The 19869-nt window shown below is 46.5% G+C and overlaps 1 protein-coding gene across 4 annotated transcripts in view; it reads left to right on the top strand.

Annotated features, from left to right (window-relative positions):
• LOC146178973 (uncharacterized) overlaps positions 1–19869 on the top strand; it is a 152060-nt gene that overhangs the window by 89518 nt on the left and 42673 nt on the right. For all 4 annotated transcript variants that reach the window (XM_084578679.1, XM_084578681.1, XM_084578682.1 and 1 more), the window contains exon 2: positions 2766–2899. In XM_084578679.1, the coding sequence (XP_084434805.1) occupies positions 2766–2899 (134 nt within the window). The remainder of the gene's footprint in view (positions 1–2765; positions 2900–19869) is intronic.

Below are 19869 nucleotides of genomic sequence, written 5' to 3' on the forward strand. Positions count from 1 at the left end.
GCAAATTGCCGCCGCTCTTATTTTTGCTTTCTCTAGCTTGCTTTGCGCTCTGTACGCGTTTTCAGATTTCCTTTTTTTTTTTGACCCCGTTAAACACAAGTATCAAATAAGATTATAAGACATTTCACAGCGTGGAACAATGGCGTGCAGAGATATTTACGCGGCGTCAAAAACGCAGCGTTTTTGACGGCCTCGTAATGAAGGTATTAATCTCGGGCGATCGTTAACCGCGAGCTTGGTCATATTTCATTTCTGCGCGCTCGCCTGTCACTCCAGCCGAGCGAATGCTTCCTCTTTTTGTGTGGCGTGTTTGAATCGAGTGCTGGCGTTGTAGAAAAATAAAGAAAAAAAGTAAATTTTATGAATCTGAGTAAAACAGGAAAAGAGAGAGTGAAGCAGGAGCACGCCGGAATGCGCGCGCGTACTCACACACACACGCACGCACACACACACACACAGAGAAAGACACACACGCACACGCGCTTGCCTGCTCGCAGGCTTTCCCGCTCTTTTTTTTCTCGTGAGACGTTATCTTCCGTTGCGAGGGAAGCACTACGTACACAAAAGCAGAAAATAAGCAAACTGCGCGTACTATTCTTAAGTTCTTTTATTTTTAAGCAGCCTCGTTGGTGCTCTTCAGGGTCGTTATAACTCTATTCCGGAGCATTAGAGGTTCGCTTGAAAAAAATTTGGGCATCCATTGTTGAGCCAGGAAAGAGAAAAATTTCCCTCTTGCGACGAGGCGCAGTTACTGCGTGGAATAAGCAAGGGAGTGGAACGAGCGATAGAGAGAGAAAACGGGATAAGTGTAATGGGGAATAGAAGGGCGGAGGGCGAGTGGCTAGCCTGGACACATAAAAAAAAAATTGAAACTAAAACAAAGAATAAGGAAAGAATTAGCAGTTACACGACGCCTTTTGGACATGCAAAAGCCTGCCGCCTCAGCGCGATCTATAGGGGCGAGCAAGCGCACGCCTTTCTTCCCAGGCGGAGCGGCCGTCATAATGGCGATTAATAATGGCGCAGAGCAGACGAAAACACCAGAAGCGGGAACAACGAGAAAAGACTCGCAGAGAGCAGACGATGAGGGAGATGGATGCTGCGGACGGTTGGCATGGCGACGCGGGTGACGTCACGCGCATGCGCAGTACCGCCCGTGATGTAGTCGTCTGGGGCGACGAGGAGCGACGCGTGTGTATTGCTTTTTACTTTCCCTGGGCGAGGATTGAGCCTCGCATTCAGGCCGCTCGTCTCGAGCAGTACGTTTCCTCCGTACCGCTCCCTTTTGCGAGCGGCACAGACGTAGTCTTGCTTCGGTAATTGGTTTAATTAAAACGGTCGGATGTGCCAGCGTGCCGGAGGATGTGACCGCTTCGATCTCTGTTTAGCCCTCGAGGCTTTGAAGAGGTTCTCTTGTATTTTGGTTTTAATGAGACAGAACGTACGGTTTATAGTTTAATGAAGCGTTAACCGCTTGCTATGGGGCCCCGCGCTCGAGTGCGAAATTGGCTTTCGAGACAATCTATTTTGTTACTGTGGTGCGCGCGTGTCTCTTCGAACATTTCCGTTCCACAGAAGTAAAGCATAATATTTATTCGATGGAAATAAATTTTCTTTGCTACTTCGTAAATAGAAAGACATTCGGAGCTTTGGTTTTCTTCGAGAGCTGAATGATAGATTTGAGATGTGACATTTATTACTTCAGTGATATGGCAGCCACACATTATCCTGACCTGGGTGTAACTCTACGGACACGAGGGTTTCTGCGGTTTGAGATAATAAAATTGTCTGAAAAACTGAGAGGAACAATGAAAGCGGTAGACTGAATTCTCTCGAGAATTTGAGAAAAAATGTGAAGCTATTGATGATGTAACTGGCACTACGATATATTGAAATGACGTCAATGTCATTGAAACCAGTGAGGGCTTTTATGACATTAATCTCAGATCACAATTAAGGATAATTTGTGAGAAAAGATGGAGTCAACAGCGTATACTCACGTTCCAGACACACAGAGAACCGAACATACATGATATATATATATATATATATATATATATATATATATATATATATATATATATATATATTGCTTTATATGCATATGCGTATTACGCCTTTACTTCATCGTCTTCTGACAATGTACTGTGCTGATTTCTTATGCTTTCTCGTGAGAGATGAATACAGAGCACAGAAAAAATTCCACGTGAAGGATCGGATAGGCGAAAACGTTTCAAGAAGAAAAGAAGATGAAACTTGAACAAGACCCCCGAAGTTGTTTCCATATAAGATATGTGTCTGTACTTTGTGTCAATTTAGTCAATAGAAATTTTTCTTGAAACCGGAAACTTTACAGTAAAAGCACGTGTAGTATATAAACTAATGCGTTTTCAATATAGCTTTAAAATGGTAAGCACCTGAATAGACAACGTTTCAAAGAAAAAAGAATCAGTGTTTACTGGGCTAGATTTTCATGATATATAAATCTATTCTCAATAGAAATGGAGCCTTACCATTACATTTTGCCTTATTCTTGAAAATGAACCGTTATCAGCAAATGGCACACCACTTCATGAAACGCAGCTTAGCTATGCGCTATATATGACCCAAAATGATATGCTGTTCTCGGGACCAGCGCTGAGCTTATTGAGGACGAAACACAATAGAATTTATCGAACGTGTTTAAAACGTCAGGACACAGGTTGGCGTGGCTCCCTCTGTCGAAAAGACTGCACATCATGAAAATGCTGCTCTTTTTCTTTCAGCTCCGAGACCAGTTTCGCAGCAGGCCTCGCCATCTGTTGCCCGTGGGTTGAAGTGTCATAGCTTCCGAGATCTGCGTTTCCGAACGTGCACCGAACTCAGGGCTATAATCAACTCCCAGAGGGCGCCGCGCACGGTAAGATTCTGATTTCTAGGGAGCTGACATGTTGTGCCGCGGCGTCTGGCTTAAGGCCGATCAACATTGAGCGATTTTTCAGTGGCGAATCTTGCGTTGCAAATAGCTGCCCGGCGGCGTATTGCCAAACCATATCCGTAGGCGCACTGGAGCAAACGACGCTCTCTGCGAGCTGAACGGCAATTGTTGCGGAAAGGTCTCTCTGAACGGAACCTATAACATATACTCACTGTAAACGGCGACTGTTTTCTGAAAGATGTCTCTGAACGCAACCTAAAGGTAACATGCACTCAGTGAAGGCAGGAAATAATTACGGTTAAGGTAATTGCTAAGTGTAACCATTGTCATACCGATTGCTACCGAAATGTGTTGTTGTTGTGGCTGTAGGAAGAAGGAAAAGAAAATGAACGGGCCTGCTACTGGCTCTGCAGCTTAGCCACCTCCACTGCCTCGTGCAGACAGAAGAGAAAATAGAGAAGAAAGAAAAAGACGACGGAAAGAAAGACGCGCGCGCCGCAACAACAGCTAACCAGCGGTGGCGGGTGCAATGACGGCCTGCAACAAATAAAACTTCGGTGCCATTCTAGCCCCCTCCGCAAGCGATGGTGACCCGCCTGTACCAGCCCCACCAGGGGAGAGTGCCCCTCCGTACCGAAATGTGTCAGTGAACGCAACCTAAAGGTAACATACAATCACGGAAGGCAGGGAATAATTATGAAGGCAACTGAAAGGAAAAAAAGTTAGAAGAAATATTACAACACAGGAGTCGAACAGACCACGTGGGGATCTTTAATTATCGTGCACTGAAATAGGTTGTGAAGGGTGACTATTGCTGGCACTACGGGGTTGGGACGGTCGGTCAACGCCGCTTGCGGCGGGGGCTAGCCAGCCACCGAATTTTATCTGTTGTAGGCTATCATAGCACCCGCCACCGCTTAGGTGGTGGACGGCGGCTGTTGCGGTGCGCGTCTTTCTCTCCCTCTTCTTGTTTTTCTTCTCTACTTTCTTCTGTGCGCATGAGGCAGCGGAGGTGGTTCAGCAACAGAACCAGTAGCAGGCCCGTGCATATTCTTTTCCTTCTTCCTACAGCCACAACATCGTGCACTGACGCGTGATTCGAGGATACTCCCCTGATGGGGCTGGGACAGATAGGTCACTGCCGGTGGCGGCGCAGGCTTAATAATTATAATAATAATTGGTTCACAGGAAGGGAAAGACGCAGTATCGGTCACACTTTCTCCTGTGGATACCTGAACCACGCCGTAAGGGGAATGGAGGAAGGTGGGAGTAAAAATGGATAGAGAGAAAGGGATGCCGTAGTGGAGGGCTCCGGAGTCATTTCGACTACCTGGGGATCTTTAACGTGCGCTGACACCCCTTTAACGCCTCTTCGTTTCGCCTCCATCGAAGCGCAGCCGCCGCGGTCGGGTTCGAACCCGGGTGCTTCGGCACAGTAGTCGGGCGTCTTACCACTGCACCACCCCGGCGGGGCGGGCGGAGGCTAGCCTGCCACCGAATTTTTATCTGTTGTAGGCCGTCATTACACCCGCCACCGCTCCGGTGGTGGACGACGGCTGTTGTTGCGACGCGCGTCTTTCTTTTCCTCTTCCTTTTCTTTATTTTCTCTTCTGTCTGCACGAGGCAGCGGAGGTGGCTCAGCTACAGAGCCAGTAGCAGGCCCGTGCATTTTCTTTTCCTTCTTTCTACAGCCACAACAGCTTTGTAGCTGAGCCACCTCTGCTGCCTCGCGCGGACATGAGAAAATAGACAGGAAGGAAGAAAGAAAGAAAGAAAAAGGGGGCATAGAGAAATACTGTCGTCCGCCGCCGAAGCAGTGGCGGGTGCAATAACGGCCTACAACAGGTACAACCAGCAGTGGTAGACTAGCCCCCGCCCCAAACGGCAGGGACCGACCAGTCACAGCCCTGTAGGGCCAGGAGCAACCTCCTTCTTCCCTCAAAAGGCATCCGTGTGCTGGACGATGTCGCCACACGTTTTGAAGCGAAAGCTCCGCTACGCGATGTAAATCCAAGGTCGCCGTGCGGAAACGGTGCTGCAACTTCGCATGCGCCGTAACCACGGCAACGAGCCGCCTTTACACTGGTGTTTCGCCGCCGCGCTTTCTACAGAGGAGAATATGAGGCTGGTGGTACGGTAGTAGCGGCATCCCAACAGATGCGTGCCGGAGCGGAGAGGAGGAAAAGCATAGTCTCTAGGTGGCGCATGCGCGCGCCGCCGCCAGAGCTAATCCTTTCTATATGGAGAACTGGCCGAGTGTAGCAGGAAAGCGTCTGCCCTCATGCGTGCTCAGGGGCTCAGGCCATGAAAGTGAGGCGTTCAACTGGCTGTTTGGCTTAGGGGGTTTAACGTCAGAAAGCGACGCAGGCTATAAGAGACGCCATTAAGGGGGGAGGGGGGCTCCGATAATTTCGACCACCTGAGGTTCTTTAACGTGCACTGACATCGCACAACACACGGGCGCCTAGCGTTTCGCCGCCACTGTAAAGCGGAAGCCGAGGCCGGGATTCGATCCCGCATCCTTGGGCACAGTAGTCGAGCGGCCTAACCACTTCGCCACCCTGGCTACTTCAAAATTGCACCCTGTAGGAAGAAGCAAAATAAAATGCACGGGCCTGCTACTGGCTCTGTAGCTGAGCCACCTCCGCTGCCTCGTGCGGACAGAAAAGAAAACAGAGAGAATGGAAGAGGGAGAGAAAAACGCGCGCCGCAACAGCCGTCGTCCACCACCGATGCGGTGGCGGGTGCAATGACGACCTACAACAGATAAAAATACAGAGGCAGGCTAGCCGCCACCGCAAGCGGCGGTTGCCTACCTATCCCAGCCCCATCAGGGCTAGGCCCAGCCACCCTCCTCCCCTTATACCGGGGACTCCGCTCACCGGAACATAGTATGGACTCCTGCTAATATGGGTCTCGAGGGGAATGAGGCAGCCGACGCCGCCGCCCGCATGCTCTTTCCGGAATCCTCTCTCGACCTCCTAGATCAGGATTTCTAATTCGAATTCGCGTATTCTTTTAAAGACATTGTTCTTTATTATTCTTGCCATAGCCTTTATCCTCACCCGAGTAAAAGTATCTAAGATGGAGGATGGGCTCCTACTGCGTTTCTAACCAACACTGCTGTGCCCGGCCGCACTCAAACATTTTATCTTTCCTTCACGGGCAGTTGTACGCACTGTGCGGAGAACTCCTCGGACATCTACCACATAGTGTGGGCTTGCCCATCCAACCAAGATATTCCTCCTCACCGCAACCCTCCTCACCTCACCATGCAATCCTGCTCAGCTGCTATCACCTCCAGGCCCAGAAGGCCTTGGTTGAGTGCGCCCGGGCAGCGGCCGACGCCAGGGTCTCTTACTAGGAACCCCACCTAGTATTTATAAGGGGCGGATCTTCAAGATCCGGCTCATGTATACCTCTATCCTCTTTTAAGATATTAAACGCTTTTTACCACCCCCACCCCCGGTGGGTTTTCAACTAGTTGTGTTCGATGCAACGCTCGATCGCACAAGTGTGGCGCAAACGGGGCCAGGGCGGCTACTCAAGCGCCTCAAAATTGCACCGTTTTGTGTTCCGGACGACGAACCTCTCCGTATCCCCGACGGTTGGCGACACAATGTTTCGGTGGGCTCTGTTCAACGCGATGTGAATACGAACCTCCACGAAGGCCGTCGCTTAGCTCAAGCGCGGGCGCTGTACTCTAAATACGTCTCCGAACGAGGGGTCTAATACGTCGTTGGGCTGGTCCGACATGCTCGGGCCACTACACGGCGGCAGTGGTACACCGCAGTGCACAGGTAAATGGGCTCTTTCCGAGACGAGAGTGATCGTCAGGCCGGGGAAGTCGCAATTGCCCTCGCGGTTTTGGCCCCCAATGCCGAACTATCATCACTAACTCGAGGTTCACCTGTGAACGTTATATGCGTTGTGAGGTGGGCACATTGGCTTCCCGCTTGCTTTACAACGCGGTCCCCCAGCCTAGGCCCATAGTGTGGGCGCCGGACCATCAGGGACTACCAGCAAATGAAGCGGCAAACGCAACTACCCGCGCGCTTAAGCTCCGTGCACCCACCCACCGATGCCCCGATGACGAGCTATGCCGACCGCTGTTATGGTTCCGAGAATTTATTGACGAGTACAGAGCTTGGCACCAACGGTACCCACCTCCATCGAATGGGCTGTCGAAGGCCGACGGGCGCGTTCTGCGACAGCTGCTGTCCAACACTTTCTGCTGTCCGACCCAGGCTGCTCGTTACGACCCAATGTGAAAACCGGATTCCCACACATTGAAAAGAGTCGTTGCTCTTAATAACACATGGTATGGGCATGTAAACCTAGCCTCGGCGGCCGCTTTTCGCTGGAGACGAAAAGCAAGGCGCCCGTGGGCGCCCGTGTGCTGTACGATGTCAGTGCACGTTAAAGAGCCCCAGGTGGTCGAAATTTCTGGAGTCCTCCACTACGGCGTCTCTCATAGACTGAGTTGCATTGGGACGTTAAACCCCACAAACCGACCAAACCCCACTTTCCTCTTCATCGCACTCCCACTGAAGAGGCTTGGGAAGACTTCCTCCTCGGGTACTCGTCCGTCGGGGCTCAAAAGGCCCTGGCACGCAGTGCTCGCGAGGCGGCTGGCACTTGCAGCGGCCCGCATTGGGGCTGTCGACCTATTAAGGCCGGCGTTCAACGTCGCCTGCTCGCGCACACTTTGATGCAGAAAATAAACGTTTCACAAACAAGCAAGCCCGCAGGCAAAGTTTTTGCTCCACATTCGGTTCAGAAGCTTCGAACTCCTATCATTTATTCTCTGAGAGTCAATATCTAGCAGCCTTTCACTACATTACCTTTTTTAATTTATTCTTTCTGCCCCCCCCCCCCCCTCTCTCTCTTTCCTTCTTCTGTTAAAACGCTGCCACGTTGTCCGCGGAGAACTAAGGCATTTAGTAGGATAACCTGTCCTACACGCCATTTTAATATGTTTTCTGCTTCAAACAACACGCTCCTGGAATACTTAGAAACTAATTTTCATTTTTTAATTACTAATATAGGTATGAGATTACAGGCTGATCGCTGTAATAGTGATTCTTGCTATGCATCTGCAAGCACTCTCATATCAACGCGGAACTTGATGTGAGAGGGTTCACAGGCGGCCTTCGCTCCTACGTCGGATGCATTTTGCACTAGAATAGGCAGTGCTCTGAAAATGTTAGGGGGGAAAATGCGCGCTGGACTAGCCGGGCATGAAAACACGTGGTCGGGATTTGAGGCCGTAGGCTTCGTGCTCGTGAAATGCCACCCAACCGGTCATTTCAGCCAAGCGAACAATGGGTGGGATTGGGTATGGGCAACGCCAATCCACAGACCCTCAACCGATGAACGGAACAGAGGTAGACGTCGAGTTCTAAGCAGTAGTACACGTAGAGTCGCAGTGAGCCCCCCGCCTGGTTGGGATTTGAGGCCGTAGGCTCCTTTCCCAAGCCCATAGACCCTGAGAAGCCGAGCACCAGGCCGGGTAATAGCTTGTACCCATTTGAGAAAACCGGTGGGTGTCCGGCCGGCAGTGGGAGTCGAACCCACCACCTCCCGAAGGCGTGGCGGGTGCTCTACCCCGAGGCCACGACTACGGTGGGAACTGGGGCAACACGATGCGTATTCTGTAGCTACACACATGGTAGGAAAGAAATCGATGACGGACAGGGGAACATTAGCGTTTTCAAGACACAAGACCAAGTGTATGAGTGGTTTCCGAGAATGGAAGCGTTGCTACACATGTCTTAATTTTAAAGGATCACGCAGCCCGAGCAGGCGTGGCTTTTAACCCATGTGTATTTGTTGAGTAATATTTTGTATGTGTAAAATCTGGTTTTGAATTCGGCAATAAAGAAAAAAAATGAGTCCTTTCTCTATCTAGTTTGTTTTTTTACTACGATCCCAAGGGTGCACCGTTTTTGTCAATGAGACAGGTTGCGCTCCATTGTGGCGCGTTCATAACCTTCGTTTCGTTTCTTTTAGGCATCAGGTCATCCTCATGAATAAAGGTTTATGACTGAATGAATGAATGAATGAATGAATGAATCGTTCGTCGACGAGAAGAGTTTCTTCTTTTTTTTTTTCATGTTTCTTTGAGGGAGGAGGGTGGGAAAGTGATTACGAGCATCATCCCCCTGGTGGACAGCAGTCCCGGAAGGCAAGGAGTGTGTGAGAGAAGGAAAGAGGCGCCGTACACTGGAGCAAAAACAGCAATAATAGAAGACTTGGTTTGGTTTGGTTTGGTTTGTGGGGTTTACGTCCCAAAGCAACTCAGGCTATGAGAGACGCCGCAGTGGAGGACTCCGGAAATTTCGACCACCTGGGGTTCTTTAACGTGCACTGACATCGCACAGCACACGGGCGCCTTGCTTTTCGCCTCCAGCGAAAAGCTGCCGCCGAGGCCGGGATTCGATCCCGCGTCCTTGGGAACAGTGGTAGAGCGCCGTAACCACTGGGCGACTCGGTAAATGCTCATAGCGGGGAAAACATTCTAAGGACAACTACGATTCTCCCCAATGCGAAACTTGAGCGCAGAGATAATCCAGCGTTTTTGCGATACTTTGAGGCAAAGAATTTGAGAGACGCTTGCATTTACGTGTGTGCATTTAAACGCACTCCTTATTGTTCTCAGAAGTCAAAGCTAATTTCGCAGAAGAGAAAGAAGAACCACGAGTGAGCTGCAGAGCTCATAGATCTTCTTTCTCTACTTCTAAAAAATTTATATTTGGCTCGTGAGTTTATCGTATCTCGAAGCTGCGTAATTCCATTTCCTCAACGGTAGGGACATGCAACTTCTTCCACCTCACTGGTTTCATTCATTCATTCATATGAGGCCTTGAGGGTAATGTGTTGCCTCTCAGCGGGTTAAACAGCGATTGTTACCGAGAGGTGTCTCTGAAGCGTGATTCCATTCTCACAAGGGTCCCCTGAGCAGCGTTACCTGGCGACAAATAGCGTAACAAGCACTCACTGAAGGGATTACTCATTTTTACAATATTTCCGCTATCTGTCGCCAGGTGACGGTACTCATGCAGATGACCCTTGAGAGAATGGTATCACGCCTCGAAGCTTTCTCTCGCTCTCTCGCGACTCAACCACCGAACGAGGCCGACCGATTTTGTGTTGTTCTTGAAATGTCATTTAGTGTGAAAAGTGTGTTGTTGAAGTTGATCAGCTGGTGCGTTTCCTCACTTGGGCGCCGATGCCACCAACCGTCAGTTTTTCGTTGCATGTGGTACGACACGGCGACGGTGCGTCGGCGTTCCGTCGCGCCGCATGCAGTGAGCGACACAAGGTGGTGACATCTCGTGTCAGGGGTGCCTATTTTGTCCAGAAACGGCTGTCAAGCTTGGTGGGCCGCCATGTTGGTCCCCGGGTAATATTGCTTGCCCGACTATTTTTTACTAGTTTTGTGTAACGATTCCTTGACTAGTTATTTACTTCCCTCACATGCCACCACGGCGTATATCACCATAACATCATCTGTTATCCTGTTTTATTGCGAAAGCAATACTGCTGTGGCGCCTCCATACATGACCTTTCACGTGACCGTGTGACGTCCCGCCAGACCGAGAGACGGGGCCCCAGCTCGCGCCATCGGATGGTGGCGGTGAGTCCATACACGGCGCTGTGTCGCAGCCGAGAGAGGGCGCTCGCGGTTTGTGACGTCACGCTAGGAGGATAATTGGGGCTGTGGCTCGGCTCCTCACAGTAGTCGGGGGGCAGCCTTTACGGTATGTCGGATGATGCATATAAGCGAGGCTGGAACAATCTGCTGCAGCCAAGCGGCGGCGCCGCAGTCGCGGGTAATTGAGAAGTGGTAGAGGTTAATGAGTGGTGTAGATCGATAGCGACTGACTTAGGGTTGGTGTAGAAAAAATAAATAGGCCAATAAATTAATTACGTAAATAATTAGAATAACTGATTCACAGGAAAGGAAAGGCGCAGTATCTGCCCCACTTGTTCTGTGGACACCTGAACCGCGCTATAAGGAAAGGGAGGAAGGTGGTAGCGAAAGCAGAAAGAGAGCAACGGGTGCCGTAGTGGATATGACGTCACGAATCTGACGTCACGCAACCGGAAGTAGAGTCGAAAAGGGATGGGCGCGCAATTTGAAAGCACCAAAAACTAAAAGGAGTAAGCAAGAAGTAATGTGAGGTAGAGGATGTGACGTCATGCAACAGGAAGTAGAGCCGAAAAAGGGCATAAGAAGGGATCTTCGGGCAATTTGAAACTGCCAAAGATAAAATGGACAAACAAGAAGTGAATTAAGCTACTAAAAGGAAGCAACCAACAGCAGCATCTGTGCTTTCGCATTACTCCAATGCAGATTCTGCAGTGCTCTATTTTTTTTGTTCTACTCACATTTGCTTCCATATAACCCCCTGTGTAATGTCTTACTGGGTGTTTAGGGTATTTCCAATAAATGCGTAAATACACCGGCAAGTCATATATTACGAGATGGTTTCGCCGTTAAATAGTTAATTGTGATTAATATTTGAACTTTAGACTACATTAAGTTATATGACGGGGTAGTTTATATCGAGTGCGATTGCAGCATTCATAAGCGTTCTTTGTCTATAACGTCATTAAGCTATAACGTCATGCTAATTACTGTGAGTCATGATTATACAGTATTTTAGACTCCACTCGTTACAGTATGCTATTTTGTTAAGTGCTGAGTCATGATATGGGCATGTGACAGTAATTAATTATGATTATGACTGCCAGTCACGATTACAGATGACTTTGCAGACTCCACTTCTTCCAGCATACTACTTGTGAAATTCTTAGTCACGCTACCCTGCACTATGACTGCGAGTCACGATTCTTTATGACTCGTAATTCCCCCTTTGTCCAAGCTTTCATTTTTCCAGGTATTTTAATTATTTGGTCAATTCATACTCTACATTTATGAATGAGCATCATCAAGCATCCACTTTTTCCCCTGAGCGTTTCGACACCTTTGAAATCACATTACCAATTTTAATTTTTAGAGCGCAGCTCTTTGGCGCCTGGGTTTCGCGTCGTCGTAGCCGTCGGCGTTGTCCCTGTAACCAGCTCCACTTTCTCTCCCACCTTCCTTTCGTCCCTTACGGCGCGATTCAGGTGTCCACAGAAACAAGTATTGACAGATACTGCGCCTTTGCATTCCTGTGAACCAATTATGAAAGACAAGCTTCAGAGCTCAAGTGTACTTTCATTCCACCTTCTTTCCTTCCCTTACGGCGCGATTCAGGTGTCCACAGAAACAAGTATTGAGAGATACTGCGCCTTTGCATTCTTGTGAACCAATTATGAAAGTCACGCTTCAGAGCTCAAGTGGAAGACGTGACCACACATTGTGCATTCTGCAAAGATAATCATGAATAATGCGAGCGCCCACATCGAACTACAGGGTAACATATCTGCAATAACCGTGATGGGGCTGGGTCAGGTAGGTCACCGCCGCTTGCGGCGGGGGCTGGCCGGTCACTGAATTTTTATTTGTTGTAGGCCGTCACTGCACCCGCCACCGCTTCTGTGGTGGTGGACGACAGCCGTTTTTGCGGCGCGCGTCTTTCTCTCTCTCTTGTCTATTTTTTTTTCTGTCTGCACGAGGCAGCGGAGGTGGCTTAGCTACAGAGCCAGTAGCAGGCCCGTGCATTTTCCTTTCCTTCTTCCTACAGCCACAACAACAATTTACACAACAACAATTTACACAATGGGTAACGAAGTGGCGTCCGTGTGCTGTGCGATGTCAGCGCACGTTAAAGATCCCCAGGTGGTCGAAATTACTCCGTAGCCCTCCACTACGCCCCCCCTTTCTCTCTATACACTTTCACTCCCACCTTCATCCCTTCCCTTACGGCGCGGTTCAGGTGTCCACAGAGCAAGTGTGACAGATACGGCGCCTTTCCCTTCCCATGAACCAACCAACACAATGGGTCCACGCGCTGCCTCCCGCAACCTTCCGATAACTTAATTGCTCTCTTCATTTCTCCGACCACAAAGCTTCCTTCATGATGGTAAAGAACTGTTAGGGGAGTGTTTCTTGAAGGAATATGCGTGAAAAATAAAATAGTTGTCTGTAATTGTACATACATGTCTTGCTCGGAATATTTACCTCAACCTATCGAAAAAGGTGAAACAGCTGAGCTCAAATTTCGCATTATGAAGTAACGTAGTCATCGTCAAATTTTTTAAGTTACTTAATTGACCAGTTATATACTCTAAAATTCTTAAACTAGCATCATCAATCAACGGCTTACATTCTGAGTATTTTGACACCTTTGAATCCCATTTTTTGCAATATTTAATTGTAGTTATTGCTATCAAATAATTGATGATTTATATGCTCTAAATTTTCTTAATTAGCATCATCAAGTGTCGGCTTTACTTTGTGAGCATTTTAACACCTTTGAAACACCCTTTTTTAGTTTTAGGGCGATAGCCTTTAATGACTCGTACTCGCTTATCGTGTTCGTCCGTCTGTAACGCTTTCGTTACCTCGAAGGTGGTAGCTGGCAGCTGACATGACCGAGCACTAACTGGACTTAGGGCTTTCTGACAATACGTTTGGCAGGCGCTGCCAACTCGGGCCTCTTCTTTCATAGGGAGGGTGTTATGAGAATCAGCCTGCCTTGCATTCACGTTATCCCTAGACCGCACAGGCACGTTCATACGGCTCGCTTAAAGCGTAGTTTTAGATGTTGACTGGTAGCTTATGCTATCGCGTCATCGCGAAGGTGGGAGTGAAAACAGAGAGAAAGAGGTGCTGGTAGTGGAGGGCTTCCGACCACAGCCCGATAGAGGCTTTCGCCTCATCTCAGTTTAGTGATCCAAAGTGCCCACTAGAATTTTTTACATTGTTCATTTATTTATTTTGTCAATTAACTTCAATTCTTAACTTGTCATCGTCTATACCAGTAATCAATCATTAATCAATAGAACGACAAATTACCATGATGCGATGTTTTTTGCAGCCCCGATTATTTTCGACATGAGGTGCAGACTTCTACTATTGTTACTATTGCGCCTACGGCTTTTCGTCCGAAGTAGCTGTATCAGTTAATATTCACCGCAGTGCGCAACTAAAATTTCACGCAGTGACCAATGAAGAAAAGTCGGGCCGCCGCAATGTACGAGCGCCAACTTTCTCCTGCATGCAGATCGCCCGGCCGCGCCGGTTTAGTTGGCCACCAAAATGGCACCGCTAGCTCGGCTGGCAACACTGGCCTTTTAGAGGGAGGCGGCAAGTGCGCCTTTAAAGGTTGGCACCACCCAAGCGCCGCGACGCAACATATAGGTTCCGTAAAAAATTCCTATTTGTTCAGAACTTTGAAGCGCGCGAATATATCTTCTTATAGAATTCTTGAATTAGTTTCGATGGAGGCGAAACGAAGTGGCATCCGTGTGCTGTGCGATGTCAGCGCACGTTAAAGATCCCCAGGTGGTCGAAATTACTCCGTAGCCCTCCACTATGGCTCCTCCTTCTCTATATCCACTTTCCCTCCCACCTTTATCCCTTCCCTTATGGCGCGGTTCAGGTGTCCACATAGCAAGTGTGACAGATACTGCGCCTTTCCCTTCCTGTGAACCAAATATTATTATTTAATTAGAATCGAACTTGAGCGATCAAATTAGAATAGGAAATCAAATCTTGAACGACGAAGCGCAAATACAGTCATGACTGCTTGCTTGACGAGAACAATGGTCTGATTATGTCGAATGCAACCGAGTTAGCGGAGGGTGAATATTCGAAAATTTTAAATAGAGAATAGAATATTAGGTTACTCCATTATGCGAGCGAATTAAAACATGTATTTTCGAAATTACTTGAAACGAGTCAATTATGTTATGAACTTTTCAAAAACAGTTTGAATAACTAGTATGAGGTTCGTTCCTATAATCAGGGCTGGCCACGACGCTTCGTGCCTGCTGAATATCATCCTGTAGCAATGATTATGCGTGCTATGGAGTGTTCAGCGTGACTACCAGTCCATCGCAGTCCATTCTTGTATGGAGCATACATATTATACCGAATTCGTGCTGCGACACATAGGTTGAGATTTGTAGTGCCTTTTAACCATCATTGCTTCAAGTGTGCATTATAATACCGCACCATAGCACCACAGCTATAGTGTTTCAGTGTTTGATTCCATTGCTTGTTATGCACGCTAACTCGCTGATATAGCAAATATTGCTACTAAAGTTTCAACACTTGTTTTTGAGTCGGTTAGGCATTCTGCACTTTTCGTATTAGATTCGGTTCGAAAAAGGTACTATTCACAAAGCTCTAAAGATTATGAATTAGCTCAAAGGTACGGTGCGAGTAAGTAAGGTCACATCTTTAGACGGAAGCGTTGACACAATGACTATCTCGGGTTAACCGTGTTATGCCTTAAGTAGTACGGAGAAAATTATTCAAAGAAAGAGCAGCACAATCGTGTTTGTAATAATAAGCAATTACAACTCCACAAAGGTAATTGTTCTAAGTATGTAACTAGCCGTCTTGAAGAAATATTCTGTCATATGAACACAATACGCCAACATGGCGTGCAGAATACACCGTATGGTAGTATTGCAACTGATGACTGTCACCAAGCTCGGTCCAAAAGTGAAAGAAATAGTACTTGACAATACGAACGGAATATTTGATTCGCCTTGTATATTCCAAATACAGAGTACGCCGAAATTCGTAATGGAATAAGAACAGGTTTGGTTTGCGGGGTTTAACGTCTCAAAGCGGCTCAGGCTATGAGAGACGCCGCAGTGGAGGGCTCCGGAAGATTTCGACCACCTGGGGTTCTTTAACGTGCACTGACATCGCACAGCACACGGGCGCCTTGCTTTTCGCCTGCATCGAAAAGCGGCCGCCGAGGCCGGGATTCAATCCCGCGTCCTTGGGCACAGCAGTCGAGCGCCGTAACCACTGCATCACCCCGGCGGGGCAGAAATAAGAATCCCGGAAGTGTAAACCGGAGGATGACCCGTCTTTTAGCACGCCTGATTTCAGCAATATGGGTGTAGTTTACGAGAATGAAAAACAAATGTGTAGGAAGATAGTTAAGGCATTTTACAATTTTGAGGCTAAGGACACGTGTGTCGCTTTGTTAGACAAATCAATAGTTAGACCATGATTGAATTTTTCTGCCATTTCACTGGTTTGGGTTCGTGGGCGCACATCTCAGCGCGAGTTTTCGTTGTCTTCTTTCCTTCAATAAATATTCAATTATTAGTCCAGCCTTGTCTTGTTCGCTTCTATTCTCAGTCTCGTCTTTTGGCTGGTTTAAAAATCAGTCATTACCGACTCGCCCAGTCGTAAACCTTGAAGAGGTTAGTTATGCTATTGCATTAAAAATAAAAAATGGTGAGCAAATTACGGACGAGGCTTTGAGTACCAACAAAAAAGCAATGTACATTCACTCTATTCATGCAACCTTTCGTGATCGCCCGTCTAAGAGCAGATTTTTTTTCTGTTCTGAACCATGGATAATCTACAAACCCTGTAACTTATTCATTTATTTCTTTATTTACAAGCAATGTCCATTCTTTAGAGACACAAGAGGGGCGAGTTACAGGACATATGAATATAAATGCGTTGAGTAACATGGTAGGCAATTCTGGTATTGGTCAGTCGACAATGAACGTGCAGAACTATATAATGCATTCCATAATTTAACAGCTTTTGGTAAAAAGGAAAATTTGATTCAATCTAAGGATGGAGGGAAATGAACAACGTTCAGTGGGTGAATCCGCCGGGTAACTCGCGCAGTACGAGGGATAAGTGAGATAGGTGCTTGAGAGACAGATAGTCGATTCCTGTACGATTTTGTGCAGCATGGTTAGACAGTCGTACAAGCGCCTACCTGACAGTGGCTCCACTGATAAAGCGCGTGAATGGGATGAAGGTGAAAACAAACGGCCGTAAAGCTTGTAAATAAAGCTGACAGCTTTCTTTCGGAGCGGATTCCAATTTGATAAAACTGACGAATGCCAATTTGAAGATATCACTCATTAAATGAGTTTACCACACTACAGACGCATACTGGAGACTATAGGTATAATTAATAAGTTATACGCTGTTCATTTGCATTGTTTAGTGCCGTCTCTTAAAAGGTGTTTCAGGTATCCAAGTTTCCGTAGTGGTTCAGAGCAGAGTACATTGATATGATTGCGCTAACAAAAGTTAGTCGTTAAATTCACTCCAGCGTATTTCGATCGATTCAGTAATATGGGTTAGACTGAACGCGTGGGTCCTATACGCGAATTTGAGAGGCTGCTTCATGTTAGTACTGCAATAGTTTTGCTTTGTTCATCTACCATGAGTTAGTCCCCTATAATTATAATGAAATTACGTCGTTGAGCACTTTTTGATTAGGGATTGTTCCACTCTTAGAATAGAAAACGTACTCGTCTGAGTAAAGGCTTACTTTCCTTGGTGTGTCTCTTTATACTTCAATGATGCCATTAATATATACGAGACATAAGAGTGGTCCTAGTACCGACTTTTGCGCCGTCCTTGACATGACCTTCACTTTGGAAGTGTTTTTGCAATTAACGGTGGCAAATTGAAATCCTAATTGCACGTAATCAGATATCCAGCCAATTACTTTATTACGAGGAAAACGTATAGCAAGTCTTAAGAGCAGGTCTTTTTTTGTGGCTTACAATGCTTTCGAGTTGTTGATGAAGATGGCGTCAAGCTGATCACAAGACACTTTGTTGGGCGAGTTGGTACTTATTCATTATTAAAATAAACAGCGCGAACACGAAGACAAAAGGACAAGATAAAAGAAAGCCACAGTACAAGCGCTTGCACTGTGGCTTTCTTTTATCTTGTCCTTTGTCTTCGTGTTCGCGCTGTTTTTATTAATAATGAAGCTGATCACAGTTATTTAGTGCTGAAGCTATGTCATGTGAATATACCAATAACTGCGTTATCATGACAATTCCTGCTCGAAAATAGTGCTGCAGTTTTGACAGAAAGTTGTTTGACGATAAATTGCGAACTTGTGCTTATGAATGATGGGCTCAAGAAGGTTGCAGCTAGGCGACAGCAATGATATAGGTCTGCAGTTAGTGATAAGTTGTTGGTTGCCAGGTTTCAATAATAATAATTGGTTCAAAGGAAGGAAAAGGCGCAGTATCTGTCACACTTATTTCTGAGGACACCTGAACCGCGCCGTTAGGGAAGGGAGGAAGGTGGGAATGAAAGTGGAAACAGAGAAAGTGGAGCCGTAGTGGAGGGCTACGGAGTAATTTCGACCACCGAAGGATGTTTCCGCCTGAACAATCGCTGACGCTTCGAGAGATTTATTGAGCATTACTGACAGTTGAGATACGTTCCATTCTAAATACTGCTTTAAAAATGTGCTTGGCACTGCGTTTGAACCAGAAGCTGCAGTTGCTTCAATATTTACAAATAGGTTATGAGCTCCAGTGCAAGTTATAACAAGGGCAGGAAGTTCTGTGAAGGTATGTGACACAAAATATTAATTCATGCCGTCACCTTGCCAAAACGCAGATTGAAAATAACTGTTGCGTGCTTCTGAAGTAATTTGAGAATTTCATGAAGGGTGATTGTTAATGATATATATTACGAAGAATCATGAGCAGCCGGAAGGAGCTTTCTTCAGAACTTCGATGGGTGTTCTTTCATGAATGTTGATAAAGAGCTATTGAAAGAAATGATCATGGGTTCATAAATTTTGAACTTTTCTTCATATTTAAGCGTTTCTAGTAATAAACTTTGGCTTCTTTGACCCAGAGTTCTCAGCTTCCGGAGTCGTTTGATGCGCCTGACGAGATAAATATTGGCCTCCTTATACCAGGAGTGCTCGCAGTTGCCTTATACACATTGGGGAAAGAAGAATTGTGAGATGAATTCGTAAAAGATGTTACAAAATTTGTCAAAGAACTCATCAGCAATGTTGCTTTGGCGCAGAAATGCATAAAAAGAGGATGCTCAAACTTTAACAATGGAATTGTCACCAGCATACGTAAAATATTTAACAACCTGGAAATCTGGCCTTATGTCTACAGAAATGACACCAAACTTCAGTATACTGTTGTGATCGGAGTGGTTCTCCACAATTTGGCAGTCGTAACCATTATTTAATATCTTCTGATGAATGAAACAAGGCGTAGAATTGAGTTGTCGTGGGTAACGCTGCCAACAACCTGCTCCATATCTCATATGATACCGTCATCTCGACAAGGGATTCACAACTTGACTTGTCGCCGCCATTTTGAGATATCGTACTCCTATCAATGCAAGGTGACTGAAGCCTCCACCAAGGATCAGATTACTCATGAAGTTTGTGTTTTACTGAAAAGTCAAAACCATAAAAAAATATCTTTGTCACAGTTGGAAGACCTGTATAAAGCTTCGATAGCCACCTCAAGACCGCGTATACTTAATTTGCACCAAATCGACTCGGTGTCACGGAGACCCGGTAGCATTACGAAATCAATGCCTTTCTTTAAAACAAAGCCAGTTGCCCGCCCCAGCCAAATGACCTGTCGCATTGTAAGAGGCATGAATTTGCCTTCCGTTACCCAGTAATTAACCATGTCTCGATGATATAGACCAATGGCGGTTCGTAGAATTATAGAGTGAGCTTACTAATGTATGTATGTATGTATGTATGTATGTATGTATGTATGTATGTATGTATGTATGTATGTATGTATGTATGTATGTATGTATGTATGTATGTATGTATGTATGTATGTATGTATGTATGTATGTATGTATGTATGTATGTATGTATGTATGTATGTATGTATGTATGTATGTATGTATGTATGTATGTATGTATGTATGTATGTATGTATGTATGTATGTATGTATGTATGTATGTATGTATGTATGTATGTATGTATGTATGTATGTATGTATGTATGTATGTATGTATGTATGTATGTATGTATGTATG

The sequence above is a fragment of the Amblyomma maculatum genome, chromosome 9 (genome assembly GCF_055883805.1).
Source record: "Amblyomma maculatum isolate TAMU_Amacu chromosome 9, ASM5588380v1, whole genome shotgun sequence".
Lineage (NCBI taxonomy): Eukaryota > Metazoa > Arthropoda > Arachnida > Ixodida > Ixodidae > Amblyomma > Amblyomma maculatum.